The following is a 20,276-nucleotide window of genomic DNA, read 5'->3' on the forward strand; positions in this document are numbered from 1 at the left end:
TGATCACATGTACAATAATATCAATCTTACTTTATAGTAAAGGGTTAATAAAATAAGGTCCATGCCTTTTTTTTCATATTATAAAGGGTATTGTATTTTCACTATTTTGTTCACATTCCAATTGCACATGGAAAAAAATCAAATCTATGGACAGTTAGAAGTCAGTATTCTATGATTGTTGTTTGGTCACCTGAGTTGGTGAATTGTGGGATTCTAGCTTTTTAGTTCTTCCGAATAATTGTCGGAGATCGAGCCATGTAGCATAGAAGAACTCTCTTGTTGGCTTGATCAGGCTAAACATTCTTTTTCCTCCAGATTCCAGTAGGGACACCATAACATACTGGTGATGCCCCTGTCAAGAAAGGAAGGGTGCAAACACTACGTGCCTTGCCCATGAAAGCTCCGACTTTACGTCTGTGACAACAGTTATGCGAATCAGTTTCAGCCAATTCTTGCAATTTCTTCTTTGGAACTTTCCTTTTTGCTCTACCCTTGCCGCCTTTCAAGTTCAGGGCCTCAAATTCTTCTGACAATAACTTGCATTCCAAGCACTCGGTTGGAATATCTGATCTTTCTTTCAACCATGCATCAAACATAGCCTTACCAAATCGATCTATATCCTTGTCTGTCACTTCCCACAGGTTGGCAACAATGGCTGGAGAACCCGCCAGCAAATATGACAAGGGCACACCTTGCGGAGCATAGCTCCCGTTTAAGGTCAATGAACCACTACTGCACCCCATCAGAAGCGTAGCAGCACAATTCTCTAGTTTCTGAATCTCATGCCTGGGAATGTACTGTGATCCTGTGAAGCCAATAGTATGATAAATATATAACCCAATAGAATGGTATCATAAATATAAACAAGTAACAAAATATATGACCCAATATAATGATAAGTATATGATATCATATGTTATTTAAGATATTTCATCAAGCTTTACCACTTCCATGACCAAAATATATAAAAAGGTCATGACTTTTCAACGCTGAAGCCAGTTCTCCGATGGTGGGCTTGGAACCTGCCTTTCCCTGTAAGGATGTGAGAAAAGAAGACATAAATATTTAAAAACATAGATAAAACAATTAGCAGGAATACAAAAGGATTGAACATCTATTCCCTAGTATTATCGAATTCAAACTGCTAACATACCTCCAGGTTTTTATCTCTAAACCAACTTTCAAATGTAATTTGAGTGTCAGAGAGATCACCGTCTGGATTTAATAAATAGAAAGCATCCAGTGGATCTATCGAAGGAAAGGGCACTAAATTCCTTTCCACTTGCTCCTGGTGGTTGCTGGCTTTATTATCAAGAACAGCAGAGATGCTGCTAACTGAGGGCATGCGATAAACCTCATGATTTCTTAGTACCGGCAAATTTTCCCAAGGAAGCATCTGCCACAGTTGTAGACCTTGTTATTGAAATTGATATTTAAGGATAAAAGTATTAAAAACACAATACGGGGTACAGGTTTAGGGAAAGTAGATTTTTGAAAAATTAGCTAAAAAGGTATTTCCTTGCAGTTATCATTTTCTTTAAAGTGCAAGCCACAAATGTAACTGTGTCAAAGGATGAGTATAATTCAAGAATTTATGGAATTAAAAATAAACAATTAGATTATGTCTACTGAAAATATTGCTGCCTCGAATGTCAGTTATAGACAACATATATCAATTAATTAAATCTAAAAGAAATAAGACCAAAACACTATTTAACACAGGTAAGGAATTTAAAAAAGTGCAAAGATTTGACTAAATGTATTCCGAATCATACAAGACTACATGATAAGAAAGTCAGAAACACTTAACTTACCTGCACTTCATAATCCAACACAAGAATTATTGGCTCTCTATTTACAGAATCATCCACTTCCAGCACATTTAGTGCTTCGCTTAATAGATGAAAAGCAACCTCAGATGACATTCCAAATCCATTGGCTGCATTTGACAATATCCCACTCCTTGCTTCATCACAGTAACCTACTTGAGCAATGTAGCAATCTTTCTTTAAGCATAGCTGTGAAACCAGCATTTCCCCTTCACACATATATTTGGACCCTCCAAGAATAACTCTAACAAGATCCTCATTTACATCTAATTTGCATTTAGATCTTAGATCATTCACAAGATTCTTAAGCACTGAGTCAAAATTCTTGCAGTTCAACAATTTTCCAAGAAGCAAGCATTTCCATGAACCAAACCATGAATCTTCAAGGTTCCTGATAAGGTATGCCAATTGTACAAGGAGAGCTAGTAATTAGTTTCTAATAGTTCAAAACTACTTCTATTCATGTCAATGTTGTCATTGTGCACAGCACTATTTAATTTTTAAGGATTCCTTAATGAAGAATAGAAAAGATGATGGTCTTGTTTAGTACATGTTCAACTATGGAGAAAGGATGCATGCAAAATATGCATACTAGTAAGAAACTTATTCTTAAATCAAAGTTCATGCAAATCGACTCATTAAATCATAGAGGTAGTGCACCTCAGCAATTTATCAAGACTTTGATCAAGGTTTTTTCTCCGCTTCCACCATAACATCCTATTGTGTGTTGTATCTTCAACATTGGATTTCGATGACAAGTAATTCCCTTCCAAAATTGTTTTGAATGCTGGAGCTACATCATCAACCACTGTAAAACCCCATGGACAATGCCAAGTGTCGCTAGGTTTCTCACAACTAGGAAGTGTGCCCGAACCAATACTAAAATCATCTTCATCTGAAGCTGGTAAAGTAAAGTTACAAGTTGCGTTGTTAACCTTATAATGCTAATATTTATAAGAGAGATTCTGTGTACTACATAAGCTAGATACCTTGTAAAATAGAATCCAGTGGTAGTAACATTACAATAGGTTCGCTCTTAAAACTCAGTCGGGACACCAGCATCCATGCTTGAACACATGTAGGATAAAGCAACAACTCCTGTAGTAAACCAGTATAATCATGTCCAAGCAAACTTATACTGATGATTGTTGTAGATGGAAGACCAGCCAAAAACTTTTTTACATATTCTGCTAGATCTACAGAGGTTTCCGGCACAGGCCTACAATAGGAAACCACACAGACAAAGCATTGCTTCAGGTTGTATGTTAATTGATTATTTGCTTTTTTATACAATAAAATAGTTGTTACCTGAGGAAGTTAACTGTGCCTTCTCCGATGCAAGAAGATCCAGTAACATATGAACCCTAAAATTGGACTTTTGTCATTAACAAACTGGGTTGTTGCTTGTCACATACCGCAAAAGCAGCAAATGACATTGAAAGAGAAATGAAAAATCATACTCATCATTGTGCTGGTATTACTTTTGACTGTCAGCACTTGTGTGTGTGTATCTGTTAACACCTGTATTTTTTAGGTCAAATGCATGTTTTAAAATTTTATTCATGGGTGTGTATTGTGTTAAATCTCTTGGACAGGCCCATGAACAAGAATTTGCTCTTAGTAAATTATTTCAGTTATTGGGCTATTTATTAGTTGTGGGTTTACAGACACCACACACAGTTCTAATGGTCTATTGCTTCAGCTCATTTATTTTATCCAATAGTCTGATTTAACAAAAACTTTATTCTGTAAAAAATTATTTACGTGTATTAGATTGAATTTGAATAACAATGCTATCAAAGGATCCTAACTCTACATACAACTACAGTGTCTGCCAGGCAAGAATGGAGGCTGGAGGGGCATAAAAAAGGGACCATGGCAGCTGCTATAAAAAGCATAAATGTCGTGCTGAAAATCAGAGTTGATTAGCAACTCCAAAAAAAGGAAACTCGAGACATATCCAAAGGCCAGTTTAATCAGCCTCAGCCGCTATAAAAACAGTTCCATTTTGCTGTGTTTGCTTGCCACAAACCAGTTGGGTTAGATAATTATGGCCTCTTATATTGTGGACATTGACCAATGCGTATGAAGTCCTATTCTGAAATATAAAATTTCTACATTCACCATTCTCATGTCAGATATTATGTCAAGCATTCATTATAAAAGCATTTCTAAACCCACAGTTGAGCGTGAGTGGAACCATGGTTGAGTAATCACTCTTTTGGTTCACTAAGAAGTTGCTAAGGTTTCCAAAACATTAAGCAGAGTACTAGTTCCATCTAGGCTGGACCATTAATTAAGCATCAAAGACGCAATGAAAAGGTAGCAGTTTTCTGAAAAATATGGATAATGATAAGAGCACAAATTCACAAGAGAAATTTCAAACTGCCAAACCAACAATTGGTGTTTTTATTTTTCAAAGGTTAACATATATATAATAGAACCCATGGATAAAATTCCTTATGTTTATAAGCATGAAGATATGCTTCATCATCAAGAGGGGGTTGTACCTTGTATCTCTCAGATACATGTGAAAGAAACCGGTAAGTAAGGTGAGTTCCAATTGAAGCTTGGTGGAAATATGAAGCCCAACAATTTTCACCCAAAACTTTGCTAAAAGATGACAGAGAAAATTGCTCACTTGAGGCAGAAACTACATACATTACAGCAAGCAATTTAGACACCTGTTGCAGTATCATCATACAAAGTCATAACCTGCTCAAATGGTAAAAGAAGAGGATAAAAGGAAGCAACCATAGAATCCAGAATAAGCAACTCAACAAGAATTTTCACTTAACAAAACACTGCAAGTGCATTACAGATAATCATTCAAGAAGTGCAAACCTACATCTGTCATGCAAACTGCACTCAAGACATGTTTGGCTCCATCTACAGTATGTTGCTAAGATCATGTATTCACATTGCAAGAAGTGCTGATATTATTACCAATTCTAAGCTATCATACAGTGCAAACCAATAATCTAAACCCACCAACACGTCACGACACATGACATTTATAATGCTTACCTAAGTTTATGATCTTAAATTTAACAATCCAAAAAATATAAACTGACATATTTAATATTTTATGTGGAGCTTAAAAGCGATATCATGCCCAGGTTACATAGCGTTTACAAAATCAACTAAAACTAATAAAACATATAGCCTTATGCATGAGCATGAAAAATTGCCAATGGTACAAATAGAGACAGTGGCTAAAGCACAAGGTTACATTAAAGGTCGGTCAGTCATTTTATGGACAGGTTGTCCATAATCCATCTCACTAATACAGCAACAAAAAATAACTGATAAAATTAAAGTTTAAATACATGATAGTTTGTCAAAGACGAAGAAGTGTAACCTTTTCAAAAATAACAGGAACCTCACGAGAGAGTACAAAGGCTATCATTAGCCATGAAGCCAAGTCTTCAAACTTGACGGAAGATAGATTACAGAAAATGTTCCTGTAAGCCAAAAACAAAATGTCAAAAGCCTATTAAAGCTAGTTATAAAAAGTTATGTTCTTAATGCAGAAAACACAACTAAGTAAGTGCAAAAAAAATGACAGAAAGCCACATTTTCAGAAAGCACATCATGATGTAATGTACTACCATATCATTGCTTCTAACAACTTCATTATTATTGATCTGAGGTAAGTTAATGATAAAGCACATTTTGGATGCCAATGTCTACTTAAGTGCCAACAGATCTGTTTTCTCATGAAAAAAGAAGCAAAGTAGGTCACATGCACAATTAAATCTACGATACAGAATGGTTAGTACATTACCTCGTGACCTTGGAATTATAGCTCCTCAAAGAATACAAACATATGTCATGAACTATCTCTGCACGTTGTAAAGCAAATACATCTCCTGGGATCTCTTTTGCCACTAAATGGTGAAAATAATCTAGAGAAACAGAAGAAGAGGTCTGATAGAATGGATTTCTGCTGACCAGAACCGATATGCTTCTTAGAAGAAATTTACATGTTTCATGAATGTGACCTCCCATTGAAAAGCATTTCACTGCGAAGCAACAGTCGTGTTATAAAAAGAAAGAAGCATAGATCTCTGCCATAAATACATGACTTGGACACCAAAGAACAGAGAAATTTCTAAGAAGAAATTGAGTAGCACATACTGTAGATGTCTATTGAACAATGCTTGTATTCACACAAGAGTAGAGTAAAAACAGAAAATATGAAATGGTAGTCATACCTAATCGTGTGAGTAGATTCATTGAAAGTTGTCTACGGACAAACTCCCATTTAAGATTAATAAAGTTGTTTAGTAACCCAGAATTCATAACTTCAGGCGGAAGACAGTGCCAACACCTTGTCTTGGAGTCGCAATTTAATGAATACCATGAAGCAACAGTGCAACCATCCTTGTTCAACACTGACTCCTTCTGAATAAGCATACCAGATGAATCAGATATATTGTTCCCCTCAAGACTTTCACCAACATCTGACTTGCTGGAAATGCTAATATGTTGATTCTGTGAAGAACGGCATCTAGAACGGGTTATCATTGGTTTATCCTCAACTCCTAAGTTTGATTCCTTTCGTAAAACTTTTGCAGCATTCTTAGTCTTTCTATTTTGTTTTGCTCTAGTCTTGGTTTCTGGACCTGCTTTCACGGATTCCGTTACATTTCCACCTGCCTCATTTATTGTTAGGCAAGCACAAATCCTACCACCACATTTTATATCTTGTGCAGTTTCACCATTGCCTTCTTCTGGACAGGTGAGAGGGTTTTTCCACTCAGAAAGATTTAGTTTGTCCAGAGCTGATGTGTACAAATTTTTTGCAGTAACTTCAGAAACAACCCCTGTACGAGTCTCAAATTTATGTTGACACAAATCCCCAAGATACTGATACAGAATCACTTCAAGCTTCAATTTACACTTTGAGCAACAAAATGCTGTGCAGCCATCCTTTAAAATCTGTTCAGCACTTTGAAGTTCCTTTTCTGCTAAATCCCATAGTCTTTTCTTAACATACAGTTTTCCTAGCAAATCACATGACAAAGAAGGCAAATCAATTTCATAACAATCAGAGGATGGATACTTATTAATCCAAGGGTGGAGAAAAGGCTACAAGTAACCTTCATACCTAAGAGGGAAGAGAAAGTAACCATAAACAGAGGCAACTGTAGTGAACAGGATATGGCTTTCCCCCATTGGAGATAAGTTTCAGCCTCACCTCCATCTCCAATCATTTCATGGATGATACCTACCTGCATGCATGGAATTGAAATACGGCGAATAACATATAGCAAATACATTTAATTATGTATATGAGGAGGATGACAAGGTAAAAGTCAAACCTGAAGAGTACTCTCAAGATAACACTGCAAGATTTTCCATGGACTAAGATAACTGTCTTTCAAGTCCCATGATATAGAATCAAATAGCAAAACATTCCTGATAGCTGATATTTTCACTCCAATTTTCTCAACCTCATCCCCAAGGTTTTTTGAGAAATCAATCATTACATTGTGCTTTTCATTATGCTGCTGAACATTTCGTGTAAATTTCCGTTGGAAGAGTTCAGCATGTAATCTATGAGCTTGCTTTGCAGATGAAAGTGCCTAATATGTAAAAATGGAGATTCTATGAGTAGGGAAAAAGTGTTAAGCACAAATAGATATTGACCTAAAACTAAGGGTCTTGTTATCCTTAACCCAAAGGGTTGAGATTAAGGAACCAAAAAAGGATGTGTTGCATTAGGAACTAAGTACATAAATCTTTTACTTAAGTGCATCACTTCCCAATCCAATACCAAAATATGTGCGTCATTCATAGGTCTTCTAAATTAATATTATAAGGTCCTGCTGAGGCTTCTGGGATGCCCTGGTCTTGGAATGGGGCAACATCTCATCCCCCAAAAAAAATTATTTACCAAAAGAATATAATTTAAACGAGCTCAGTAGCTTATAATGCAAGTAAAGTTTGATTATTAGGACTAGACATTCATATATTTACTAAACATTCATTTAATCAATAATTAATCATAAGGAATGGGAAATACTTCACTTATAAAAACAATATGATTCCTCTGTCAATATTAACTAAAGAAGGTAGGATGTGTGCCCACAGTGAAGCAACCTATAAGATAAAGGGAAAAAAAACTCTTTGTTTTTAAAGAATAAAATTGTACTTGGTTGAATAGTTAGAAAATGGAAAAAGGTTGTGTACATCTACTCTCCCCAGACCCTACTAAGAAGGAGTCTTCTGCTAAAAAAATTAGTCCCCACCATTTGCTTTTATTCTCACTATAGTGCATGGCATTTCAGTAATGTACTCAATTTAATTTAGTCCCCTTATCTATATACCCCCTTTATCTAACAAACAGAGATGCTGGTATGCCACCATTAGAGAGATGTAAGACACTGTCATTTGCTAATGTTGTAATTTGACTTAAGATGACTAGTTGATACATCCAAAATTTCATTGTTTCATTCTTCCCTATCATTTGAAAAGTTGGATGTGTTTTGCAACTGCAGGTGATGGATGAAACAACATAATTTTATATGTATTCATCTAGTCGCCTTCAATCAAATTTCACAGCAAACAACAGAGTCACAATCTGCAACATTGAGAACATTTATTAATTAGATACTTGATATATAAACAAACGAACTAAATTAAAGTGACCTCATAGATGGGAAGGACTATAGAGAGAAAGGTTGAATATTAGGGGTTAAAGTGATATTAAATCTAATACTTAACGTGAAATGAAATCTAATATTAAGGAATAAGGACCAAAGTAAGGTTTGAGTCCTTATAATGTCTTACATTCTTATTTTCATCTGGACTCTAATGTGTTCAAATACGTTTTAACTATTGACCAGCTCAACCAAGTAGAACCATAGAAAAAGGCATTGAAAAGTTAATTTTGTAACAATCCCACATTAAAATACGATATTCCTTGTAATTATTGAAAATTGTAAATTATATGGTTATTAGGACAGATTATCAGTTGCCATAGATTTAGCCCTATTTTAAGGCAAATATTTATTTTTGTCAGGTCTATGTACTGTAAGGAACCGTGTACAGTACAACAGTTCCATTCAGAAATAAATTCAAATGTCACTCATTTAAAAAACCACACAAGGGGGAGTTGCAAACTAATCACCAGTTCAGCAATCTCATACAAATTGCGCTACTTGAGACAAACAAAAATATGTTGCAAATAGCACCGAACTTCAGTCTAGAAGTTAAAGAGAAGATGACCAAGAATATAAGATTAAAATAAAAACAATGCTACATACCTCTATTAACTGTCCATTTGCAACTAGTCTTTGGCACAAATCATAGTATAGATAACCAGCAAGAAAAGCTGAATGACTTGAGACAGGAGCCTGTTGGAAGATGAACATATAACAGAGCGAAGATTGTGGATAAGTAGAGATTAAGATAAATTATTTAAATAGAGATTATGATAAATTATGTTTCAGAAGAACTTTACATTTGAAATCAGTTCAAGTGCAGCCTTTTGGACTTCATCAACTGTGATGTCTGTTCGAAAAGAGCTCCCTTGACTGCAAGAACTCATCTGAGAGCTAGCAAACAAAAATGAAAAGTTCTGCTGAAAGCTTACTGACGATGATTGGTTTCCTTGAAGATGGCGTATCCAGAAATCAATGTTCGAAAGTTCACTAGATTGATGAGATGAATTCATAATGAATGCTTCATTTACTGGTGAAACACAAAGGGCATGACTTAGCCTTCTACTTTCCCACAGCAAGGTCAACCATTTCTCAACTGGGACTTTCTTCAATTTAAATATTCTAGTCACCAGCTGATAAGCGTCACCAGAGAGGTCCATGAAACCCTGAAAGACGTTGCGACCCGAATGCCATCAGTACAAATCTTAGGCAGAAACTACAGAAACCAAAATAAATAAAATAAACAGACCTTCAATTGTATTAAATCAATTATGTTATAGAGTAGAATCATTATACTGTCGGGAATTGTAGAACAGTCTCCCTCTTCAAAGCAATCAAGACGAAACATGTTCAACCATATATCCAAAGCAGCTTTGACATCTTCAAAGATTTGCTGTTTAATGAAAAAATCAAGCTAAGTTTTTTCATAAAAGAAGTTCACTAGGGAAATATGAAAACAATTACAAAGAGTAAAGAGGATAAGAGATCCTCCTAAAAATAATAAGAGCATGAAACCAATAGAGAAAAAAGAAACACTAATTAAGCAAAGCTACCCATTCCCTCCACATATATGCAAGGGAAACCAAACCGAGCTTAAGCAACAAGGAAACTGTCAATTTTAACATAAAAATGATGATGACATCTGGAGTGACAATCCCCCCACCAAAAGATGGAGATAGAAAAAAAAGAAATCAGCAGTAGTTTAATGAAATAATGTAAAATAATAACAAATGTTTTATAACCTTTGAATTAGGTTCAGCTTCCTGGGTGCATAGTGCATGCAGGCAATATGCCACAGATAACTGATGATCAATAGGATTTTTGTTGGTACACTGATCACTAGATGCCGCCTTCTGTTGAAGAGTTAATACTACATATTAATGGCATACACATATCCAAAAGGAAGTCTTTGCATATGATAGAGGCTAGATAATTGAGAGAGACACAAAAATCAAACAGCTTACCATGATAGTTATTGCTTTTGACAGACACTGAATGCAGTCCTTGAGGCCACCTATGCCACCGGCCCTTAATGCCTTTGCCTCTCTCAGTAGAGTTTGTGCCTTTTTAAAAGAACTATCTGGAGTAACATATATATCTTGCAGGAGGAAACCTGTGATTTTCATTTGCATTTTCTGACAGAGTTCTGGGTATTTAAAGCTCATTTCCTCATATGCAGTCAGTTCCTAAGCATGCATTAAGAGGAAAAAGATGCATTAACAAAAAGGTCCAGTACATAATCTATACATAGCAGCAGTAATGTGCTAAAATTTCTATGCAAAGCAAAAATCTTCTAAGAAGGTGAACCTGCTCCAAGATCATGCCAATGCTACTCTTTGACAATTCAGTAGAAGATGACATCAGATAGTACAAGCTAAGAAAATCAGCCCTCTCATCCACATGCTTAGCACATTTGCATTGTATCTGCATATCGTATTATATAACAATCAGTGGAAAAAAGTAAACTTGAACAAAAGACTGCCAAATACTTAACAGTTAAAACTAGATGCTTTGAAATGTTACCTTCACCCACTGCTTCACTATAGGTATAGGTGCTGGCAGCGTCTCAAACAAATCATTAGCAGTGGACCAATTTTTAAGGATCTTTATCATATTCTTTCTAATCTTAAGATCGTCGAATTCATGGAGAATAACTAGAAGTAAAACACTTCTTGTATAAACCTCTGTGACAATATCTTTCAATGCAAATTTGGACAGATTGCCACAATGACATTTAATGCAGATCCATGATGCTTTACAACACAACTTTAGAACCTTTGATGCCTGTATCAATATGTCATACAAAAAGCAAAAGAAAATTACTTCAGCAAAAAAATATGACATCTTCTTGTGTACTTCAGATACATCATAGAACTCTTACACATTCTCATTTTTCATCCATTGTATAAATACTTGTACTCCTTTTTGTTAGTTTTTCAGTTCCTCGTCAATGGCAAGAATATAAAGGACCTACATGACTGGAGGAGCTTTTACTCATAACTAATGTATGTTTACTTTTTTAGAAACAACATTTTTCAACCATTAGTTTATTACTAAATGCTGAGTCTTCTTTTTTTAACCTACCAAAATCATTCTTGGTTCCTAGCAAGTAATTTTTTGATGCAGTGCTAAAGCTTGTTGATTAAGTGATCTAAAATTGATTCTTATGGCCCAATCTCTTACCTGAAGTTTCAGCTCAAAGTAGTGTGCACCTTCCGCGCAAATTGGTTGTTGCCATCAAACCTATACTGGCTATCGTGGGAGGCATGGTAGAGTCAAACAATCACATTCATGGTCCCTAACTAAATACCTGAAGCTTTCAGGCTAAACTGGTTGTTATAAAATATGTAACAAATGAGATCTATGGAGTTGTTCTATTTGTATTCCATCACCTGGTCCTCTTACTAATAGCTAATGGCTTCTATAAGGTGGCAGCTTCTATTAATGAAACCAGTGGAATAATATTTCATTAACCATGACAAGGAGTGCATGCCATGTATGTCATGAACTGCCTGTGAACCTATCTTAAAAAGCAAAATATAGGATGTTTCCATGAGTTACCATCACATAACAGATTTCAATAGAAAATTGAAAATGGATTACCTCTTTTGGTTTCTTGTTTCTGTATAAAACTACAGCAATATTGTAGAGAGCAGCACTTATGTATTTAATCCCTCCAATTTCAATCCATTTGCCAGCTACTATCTGCTTAATTAACTGTGTGCTCTCCTGAAATATGGACAAACAACTAATTACTTGCTTGAAAGACAAGTTCTAATCACATTCCATCAAATAGCTCAAAAATTCAAGAATGCATTTTTGGTGCAGCAATATAATACAAATGATAACGCTTCATAACAAGGAGAACCTGGACTTTAAGATTTGCTTTGATGGACATGGTGAAGGCTGCTAAAGCTACATTAAGTACTGTTCCACTCTTTTCATCAAATTCATCCCCATTCTTTTCGGATGCAAAGCTGTAGCAAGACAGAAGTGAAATTTAGAGATTGATCATATAACATAACACAAGATGAAATAAACAGAAGACCTAATTTTCAAACTTGTTGAGACATCTTATATATGAACAATTTGGCTAAAGATGAACTTTTAGAAAATACTCTTCAGTGTTAATGTAAAAAGTGGAAATTCTAGTTAAAAGCGAACAAGTCCACATAGAAGATAAATGACAAGAGGAACAAAAACTCCTTTGACCAAAAAGAAAATAGCTGACATAGAGCAAAATAGAAAGATATATAGGCCAAGGATGCATGACTTTACTCTACCAAAATATACCAAGAGGGATGAGGCAACCAAGAAAACACTATATAGTGTTTATGCTGGAGATACTCCTGCATGCCTTGAAAACATTGGTTATTGTGTGTTAACAAAAAAGCTGAAAAGTCAAAGATAAATTGATATTGTTTCAATGAAACAAGAAACCAACTTTGTTACTTTATTAAGAATCCCATCACATGTTCATTAATTTGAATTACTCATACAAAATTATCCCATTTCAGAATAGTATAAAGAAGACTGCACTTTATAACAACGAAACTATTAAACACATAACAGGAAGAAATTTGTAATGTATATGGGTTTTCATGAACCCACACAACTGTATAAATGATTTTTTGATATTTCACTGAACATACCTTGGACTAGATATAATAAGATGACAAAGGATATGGAATGCATCTTGGATGGTGGACAGCATAGCCAAAGCAGAACCATCGACTTCTTCCGTGACTAACCGTTGCCTTTCTGAGTTAACTGATTTAGCAAGTGGATGGCATAGAAACTTCAATGCCTCTGTGTAAGATGGTATGTAAGTCAGAGAAACCTCACAATCAGAACCTGTGTGTGTGCATGCTTGACCAATAAAATGTTTGTCTTTAACACCAGATGTTATACAATTACGGTTGCTGCAAATATGCAGGGAACTAAGCAAGGTTGGTGAACTTAGTAATAATTTGTCATTTTCGATTAATGTTCCATGCAAACATTCAAATTTTGCACTCCCAGAATATGCAAGATCTCCAGCTTTGGACATCAAATTACAACTGACAAGGAGCAACCCAGCAGCATAAAGCCTCAGTATTGGGTTAATGGGTATCATAACCTGCCAAACAACTTCAATCAAAAGAGGAATACAAAAACTTGACAACAGCTGCATGTATGATAAGAGCACACACAAAAAAACTTGAACAGAAAAATACCTGTTTAAAGTGCATTGCTACTTTGTTCAGATATGCTGCAAATGTACTACAAAAACTTGCATTTGCAGTAGCCTGACATTTATAGACACAATAATATATGAGTTCAACAAAATCTGTTCCAGCATTTCCCTGTACAACCTGAAAGGATAAATATAGTTCATGAATATAAGAAGCAATCACTCCAGCAATATAATACCAAGCAGAAATGGTTATTGCACAAGTCACATAACCCAGAATGGCTAGGCTAAGTAGCTGGCCATGGTTACTTGTGGTTATGTTCTTTAGTTTATACAACTTAATGACATTCTACTTCTGAGGAACTTGGGGTATTGGAACATATCTACAAATAGCTTCGTGTTGGATTCAAATAATGATCCAGCACCACTGAATTGTATGCGCACAGTTTTGTAGACATTACCTTGCACTCACGAGCAACACAATCCAGTATATCCATGATATACAAGGATTTATTCTCCTGCGGCGTGAGCAATGAGGAGCACATCCTGTGTGCAATCTGCATTTAAAATTTAATCAGGTTGGAAAGCGGAATATTTACTAATGCATGTATTCAAAATTTGAGAACTGTGTTACCTTGAAGACTTGATCTTTGATTGGAGATTTTACATACTCAGTCAATGTCAAGCAGCTGAACGTAATTACCAAATCTTTATCCGAAAATGTTGTCCCCAAAAAATTTAAAGCACATTTACCCAACTGAATTACTAGCATACTATGCAATTTCTCATGTGAAATGGCATCTAATCCCCTGAAACATTAAAGTGGATAAACAGGTAATGTACTAGATCATAGCAGTCCAGTGCATAAAACAACAATCGAGCATTTTCCCCTTAGGTATGGTCAGCTACATAGAACGAATGACAACATAGTGTCCTGTCATAAATATGTCTCCAGATAAACCACTTACATCTAAAGTATTCTTAATAGTCTTACCTATGATTTTTCTTGACTTCCTCCTACCTTACCTCTATTTGATCAACTCTCCTTATTGGGGCTTTTGCAATTCTACTCCACATATGTTCCTATCATTGCCATTTTTTCTATAATAGATGCTACCTAAACTTTCTAATGCATACATTGCCAGCAATAAGGCAATTTTGGTTTAAACAAAACTAATACCAAGTACGAAAGTTGTGATACAAAGCATTTGGTACAAGTCAGGCTTTAAAGAAAAGTAACATATGAAACCCCTGTTTGGCAATATAACTGGCAGATTTTCCATTCAATTATGTAATGGCTAAGGTAAGAGGTTTCCCTCCTATGCCTATGATATGTAGGATGGTTTACAGCACATATAACACCTTTTGTCCCACAAAGTGTAGAAGAATTGTATGCCATGGATTTTGATTGGTCAATAAACACCGTCATTCTCATTATTAATCATGGAATAGTTAAATCATGTCCATACACAAACCACTTGCATCTAAATCTTTCATAATGGTTTGGCCTATAGTTTTTCTTTGTCTCCATGTACCTTAGCTATTGAGCTCCCCTCTCTCTAATCTACTCTCTCTACTATGGCTTCTACGGGTCATCTCAACATAGGTTCAAGTCGCCTGAAGTAATGTTCCTCTACTATGGCTTCTTAACTAAAATAGATTCTACATAAGCTTTCCTCTAATGCATGAATTGTTGAACATTTAAATCAATTAACCAATCTATTGTTCCAATCAAAAACATAAACACTTGTAGCAACAATAGACGTTGACACACCTGAACCATGGTCTTGATTCCTCAACTAAATCAAGCACCCTCTTAAAATGCTCATCCTCCTTCGCAGTTCCCATAGCCGCGCACCTCACTAAGCTCACCACAATCTCTGAAGCCAGCAAGCAAAAATCCTTATCATTATCATAACCACTGTTACCATCCACTCCCTTCCCCTTCCCTTTCCTCACAGATTTCTTAGACACATTCATTGCTCGAATCTTCTCCAAAACTCGGAAACCCTCAGCCTCGGCATCGCGATGCCGAGAACAGTTCTCAAAGCAGTGAATGAAACGAAGTCTCTGGAACTCAACCTGGAAAGGCTTGGAAGCTAATTGAGATGAGACGGTGTCTAAGCAATCCAAACAGAGAGTATAAACGCGGAAGAGCTCAATCAAAACGTCGTCGTTTAAGGATTTGTAGAGTTGAGGTAACCGTTTGGGGAGAATGGAGAGAGAGGAGTTGAGGAATGAGATGAAGCGCTTGGCGAGTGAGCGAATTAGGGTTTGGTCGAATTTATTGGAAGCGGTGAGGAGAGGATGGAGGTAATCGGAGACGAGGGAGTAGATGCCGGCGGTGTCGGAGGATTGGAGCTTCGAAATTAGCGATGATTCGACGGCGGAAGCCATGGTTAGTGGTGGCGAAACAGAAAATGGAATTTGAAATTTTCAAAGGCGCTTAAACTTTTTATTTCAAACTTGCCGCAATATAACGAATAGGTTTTAAGTTTTAAGTGTCTTTTCCCACATGTATCATCGATACTTATGTCCGAGCCGGAAATATTCACAGGTACGTGGGGCTAACTCTCTCAGCGGATATTTTTTCATCTACAAGACTCAAACCCAAAACCTTATTTAAGAGGAATCATACATCATTATATTTTTAATCTGTCATGAAATATTGAGGGAGGGTAAGTACTAAGTGGCAAAATGATTATTTTTTTTCTCATTTTATTATTATCTGACTTTTAACACTTGCCCCTTATTAAAAATAGAGAATAAAGTTCCCTCGACAAAACAAAACTTGTATGGAGATATATGTAATACGTCATATTTAAAGACAAATACATTTTATAGTTTTTGATGTTATTATTTAAGATTAAAATATTAATGTATTGGCAAAATCTTATTGGTTGTCTCTATATGGTTTCGTCTTCATGCAAGTATTTTGAAGTTGAAATATGGAAGTATTTGGATGATTTGAAAATTGAGAGACTTGTGTTTATCTATACATATGTATATTTACTTGAAAGAGTGTTTGATATAGTTAGCACCTTGATATACTTCTACTAATTTCTTTTATATATCATACCTTTTTAAATATTATAGCACATGTTGGTCCATGTTATGATACTAGTGATTTTATCTTTATAATTTTAGCCTTTAACTATACACATCATTGAATATTTTATTTCATTTTACTTAGAATAAATTTTTGCTTACCTTGTTTTAAATTTTACATTGGCTATATTTTGCACTACAATTTTAGTATGAATGAGATGTAAATTTGTGATTTATTCTATTTATTTATTTGTAGGTATTAAAGAATACATCATGTGGAAGGAATAATAAATTACTCAAAATTTGAAGTAGTGGAAGTTTTGTCATATTTCATAATTTTGTTTTACTTTTTATTGATTTGAGTAAAATCATTATAAAATGAATTTTAAGTTAGTACCTTGCATTATGAAACATATTCATGTGATTTGTGTTAAAATGAATTTGGAGTATAATATCTATGCACCGACAACGTAAAAGTTAATAATAGTGACAATGTAAAAAACTGTTACACTGTCAGCGTATACATCTTTTTCTCATAAATCAGATACGGAGTAAATGATTTCAAACTACGTACCCATCTGAATTATAAATTTTAAATATATTAGCCCTCTACTTTTGTATTCCTCCTCTTCTCATTTGAGGATCAAGAATTATATAGCAATATACAATATAAATGAAGAAACTAAATTTATACTCTTTGTAACTGTGAACTTTTCACCTCCATGAATTTGTGGCTGATTTGGTTCAATAATTTGTAGACTTATAGTTTCCTCATGCATCTTCAATGTGCATAATGAGCTACACCACAATGCTACTTTCAATAACATTGCTATCACCTTGAACTATGTTCTCAACAGGGTTTTCTTTAGCCCATACAGCAGCATCTAGATATCCGAACTCGAAGAGTCTGTCGAGAACTGCATCGTCTGCTGGTTCAAGTGCCCATTTCAAACGCTGAAATGAATCCGTGCAGAAATTATGATCATCTCTTTATCCTTGAGAAAATAGTTATGTTAATTCACAAAGTGCAGGGGTTACCTGTCTGGAGCTAACCATGTTTTCAGGATTGCAGTCCGGGCTAATCCCTATTCCACGCAATCCTAATCGACTTGTCGGGAAAGCACAAACACGAACCTGCGAGAGGTAAATGCTTATTAAGGTCGTAGTATTGTTTTACATAAAAAACATAGCATGTGAAAGTCATTATATGCATGTCATGTTTTCGTTGGCGAGCTGTTACACACACGACACGACTTTCTTATTAGTAAACACTAAACAGCACCAGAAGCACCTAATGAATTGTACCTTAGTTTTGTCAAAACAAAAAACAAATACTTTTCATCTATTCTCCGATGTTACGGCAAAGGTGAGATTATTATATGGCTTCATAATGCGCCTTAACAAAGGTCAACCAAATAACCAATCAATTAAATCGACAAACCGAGAAGAAAATACCGTCTGTGCAGCAGATGTTGGTGGCATAAACAATGTCAAACCTCCATCAACGCATAGTCGATTTCTAAACATAGTTGCTGGCCTTGGTGCAAGATATCTGGAATAAGATACAAATTGAGATTTACTTAATCATCTATAATGAGTAAAAAACATAAAGTGCAACAAATGAAAAACAGTATACTAACAAATCACCCTGGAATAAAGGAAGAAGTAAAAACTGCATTGATGAGATCTTCCCTGGAATCAAACTGATCCACTAACAAACCCCTTGGTCTCCAAAGTAGTTGAGTCACAGCAACTGTAACAAGAGGTACATGATAAGCCAGAGAATAATCTATAGTTTTTCCACAAATGAATATTTTTTTGGTTTCCTACAGGTATCCTCGCACTTGAGGCAATCTTGTCCGAGCCGGGAACGTCCACAGGTATTTGGGGCTAACTCTCCCAGTGGGTATTTTTTCCATCCACAAGACTCGAACGCAAGACCTTGATTAAGGCTTAAGGGGAATCAAACATGTACCACTTGAACCAATACTCATTTTTAGTAAACAAATGAATATGAAGATATATATGCAACTTAGTAACTAAAATAGTTAAATATGAATTGTTGTAGACAACTACACTGTGTATTTTCTGTCTTTTCATATTGTTATTCAGTCCTAGGAAAAAAGAGAGAAAAATCTCTATTTTGTTCTTTGCACAAGATTCACCAATACAAAAAGATAGCTGAACATTCGTCCTTACTTCGAACTCTCCCATTGGACTTGATATGAGCGTCGTCCGGCAAAAACTTGGCAAGAACATCACGTAGAACAGCCTATGAAGAGAAAATGTTGTATCAAAAAAGTTGAGTGTTTTACAATAACAAAATATAAATGCTGGTAAACAAACATAGGTAACAGTCATAAAGAAGAACGAAATAGAGGCATACCCCCAACCGAAATGCAGTTCCTCGATTTCGACAATCTTCGGCCAATATTTTGGTAACCTTTAAGGCTTCTTCCATACTTGTTCCGGAAGCAATTGCCACACAAACTATAGCTCCAGCAGAGGAACCAGCTAATGGTGTGGTTTCCTGTATGATCATATTCACAAAATTCAAAACTATAAACTCAATACTTTAGTCAAGAACAAATATATATAGCATGTCAACCTCAAAATACATAGAGAAAATTAAGCTGTGAGTGAGTAAGATGTATGCAACCACAATGTAAAAGTTTTCTATATTATCAGTGCATATAAAAAACGAGGAGTAAAATGAATATTTACTCTAAATATTAGAATCTTATGCAATAAAGAGCATAATTTAAAATAAAAAATGGACCTTGATGTAACCATTTTGAATGAGAAATTGAGCAACACCAAGATGATAAGGAAAGAGAAGACCAGCAGCAGAGAAACTGAAGCCAGGATTTGTAATAACTCTCAAATTCTTCTCTGCCTTAACATCTTTGACCCTCTGTTCCCAAATAACGGAGGCGGAGTGAGAAATGGCGGCGGAGGAGAGGAATTGGGGGCGGCGGAGGAGGGTGGTTGGGATCGGGAAATGACGAAGGGAATGAGACATGTTCATCAACGTCAACATCAACCACAACTAACTCCGAAACAAGTTTTTGTTTATTTTGTTTTCATTGGGTCAACGTTTTTTTTAAATTCTTTATTTCGATCATGTTAAGGATGCATCCACCGGATCCGGATCACCTGTCTCAATTCTCGTTCTACTCGATGTTTTCATTCAATTAAAATATTTAACTCAATTAAAAAGAAATATTTATATTACTTATAAAGAGAAAATTCAAAATAACAAAAATCATATATTATGTAATTTGTGGTTTCTCCCTATTTTGTCTTCACTATTTTCTAATTTTTATAACAACAAAAATCATATATAATCTAATGTTCCTCTACACACAGTTATATGTTATTTGGTTAACTATTTCTTATTTCTTACATTATAACTATCAGTTGTTTTTTAATGTAGAACATGAATGTTCAATTTAAAAATTAAACATTACACCAATCGAATAAATTCAACTGTGAATTACAAATATTTAACACAAAATATTATATTTGACATTTATGACATACAAAGTACACATT

At 35.2% G+C, this 20,276-nt stretch overlaps 2 protein-coding genes across 3 annotated transcripts; both read right to left on the minus strand.

Annotated features, from left to right (window-relative positions):
- LOC109334474 (separase) lies at positions 186–16,123 on the minus strand. 2 transcript variants are annotated; one of them, XM_019570282.1, is made up of 27 exons: positions 15,448–16,123; positions 14,308–14,482; positions 14,135–14,230; positions 13,717–13,854; positions 13,153–13,619; positions 12,369–12,477; positions 12,104–12,229; positions 11,024–11,284; positions 10,808–10,924; positions 10,465–10,686; positions 10,243–10,353; positions 9,750–9,893; positions 9,301–9,666; positions 9,104–9,193; positions 7,157–7,420; positions 6,943–7,066; positions 6,047–6,838; positions 5,617–5,854; positions 5,191–5,293; positions 4,340–4,513; positions 3,138–3,193; positions 2,819–3,048; positions 2,490–2,724; positions 1,815–2,220; positions 1,154–1,396; positions 945–1,032; positions 186–805 (listed from the first exon to the last, which is right to left on the minus strand). In XM_019570282.1, exons 1-27 carry the CDS (start codon positions 16,068–16,070, stop codon positions 294–296), a joined length of 6,510 nt encoding a protein of 2,169 aa, XP_019425827.1. In that variant the 5' UTR covers positions 16,071–16,123; the 3' UTR covers positions 186–293. The 2 variants fall into 2 exon arrangements, with proteins under 2 accessions (XP_019425827.1, XP_019425826.1); XM_019570281.1 differs by having other exon boundaries at positions 2,490–2,730.
- LOC109333782 (patatin-like phospholipase domain-containing protein 4) lies at positions 17,278–19,761 on the minus strand. Its single transcript, XM_019569351.1, has 7 exons — positions 19,501–19,761; positions 19,108–19,251; positions 18,921–18,993; positions 18,369–18,474; positions 18,177–18,273; positions 17,760–17,855; positions 17,278–17,675 (listed from the first exon to the last, which is right to left on the minus strand). Exons 1-7 carry the CDS (start codon positions 19,759–19,761, stop codon positions 17,520–17,522), a joined length of 933 nt encoding a protein of 310 aa, XP_019424896.1. The 3' UTR covers positions 17,278–17,519.

The sequence above is a fragment of the Lupinus angustifolius genome, chromosome LG19 (assembly GCF_001865875.1).
Source record: "Lupinus angustifolius cultivar Tanjil chromosome LG19, LupAngTanjil_v1.0, whole genome shotgun sequence".
Lineage (NCBI taxonomy): Eukaryota > Viridiplantae > Streptophyta > Magnoliopsida > Fabales > Fabaceae > Lupinus > Lupinus angustifolius.

What these genes read in the sequence shown, in the direction of transcription:
- LOC109334474 (XM_019570281.1), bottom strand. Translation starts at nt 16,070, where the DNA reads ATGGCTTCCGCCGTCGAATCATCGCTAATTTCGAAGCTCCAATCCTCC. An exon ending in TCAAAGATCAAGTCTTCAAG is followed by an intron (nt 14,231 to 14,307) that starts GTAACACAGTTC and finishes TTTTAAATGCAG; the next exon opens with ATTGCACACAGGATGTGCTC. An exon ending in TTGGCATGATCTTGGAGCAG is followed by an intron (nt 10,687 to 10,807) that starts GTTCACCTTCTT and finishes ATGCATGCTTAG; the next exon opens with GAACTGACTGCATATGAGGA.
- LOC109333782 (XM_019569351.1), bottom strand. Translation starts at nt 19,761, where the DNA reads ATGTTGACGTTGATGAACATGTCTCATTCCCTTCGTCATTTCCCGATC. An exon ending in TTCAAAATGGTTACATCAAG is followed by an intron (nt 19,252 to 19,500) that starts GTCCATTTTTTA and finishes ATGATCATACAG; the next exon opens with GAAACCACACCATTAGCTGG. An exon ending in ACATGGTTAGCTCCAGACAG is followed by an intron (nt 17,676 to 17,759) that starts GTAACCCCTGCA and finishes GATTCATTTCAG; the next exon opens with CGTTTGAAATGGGCACTTGA.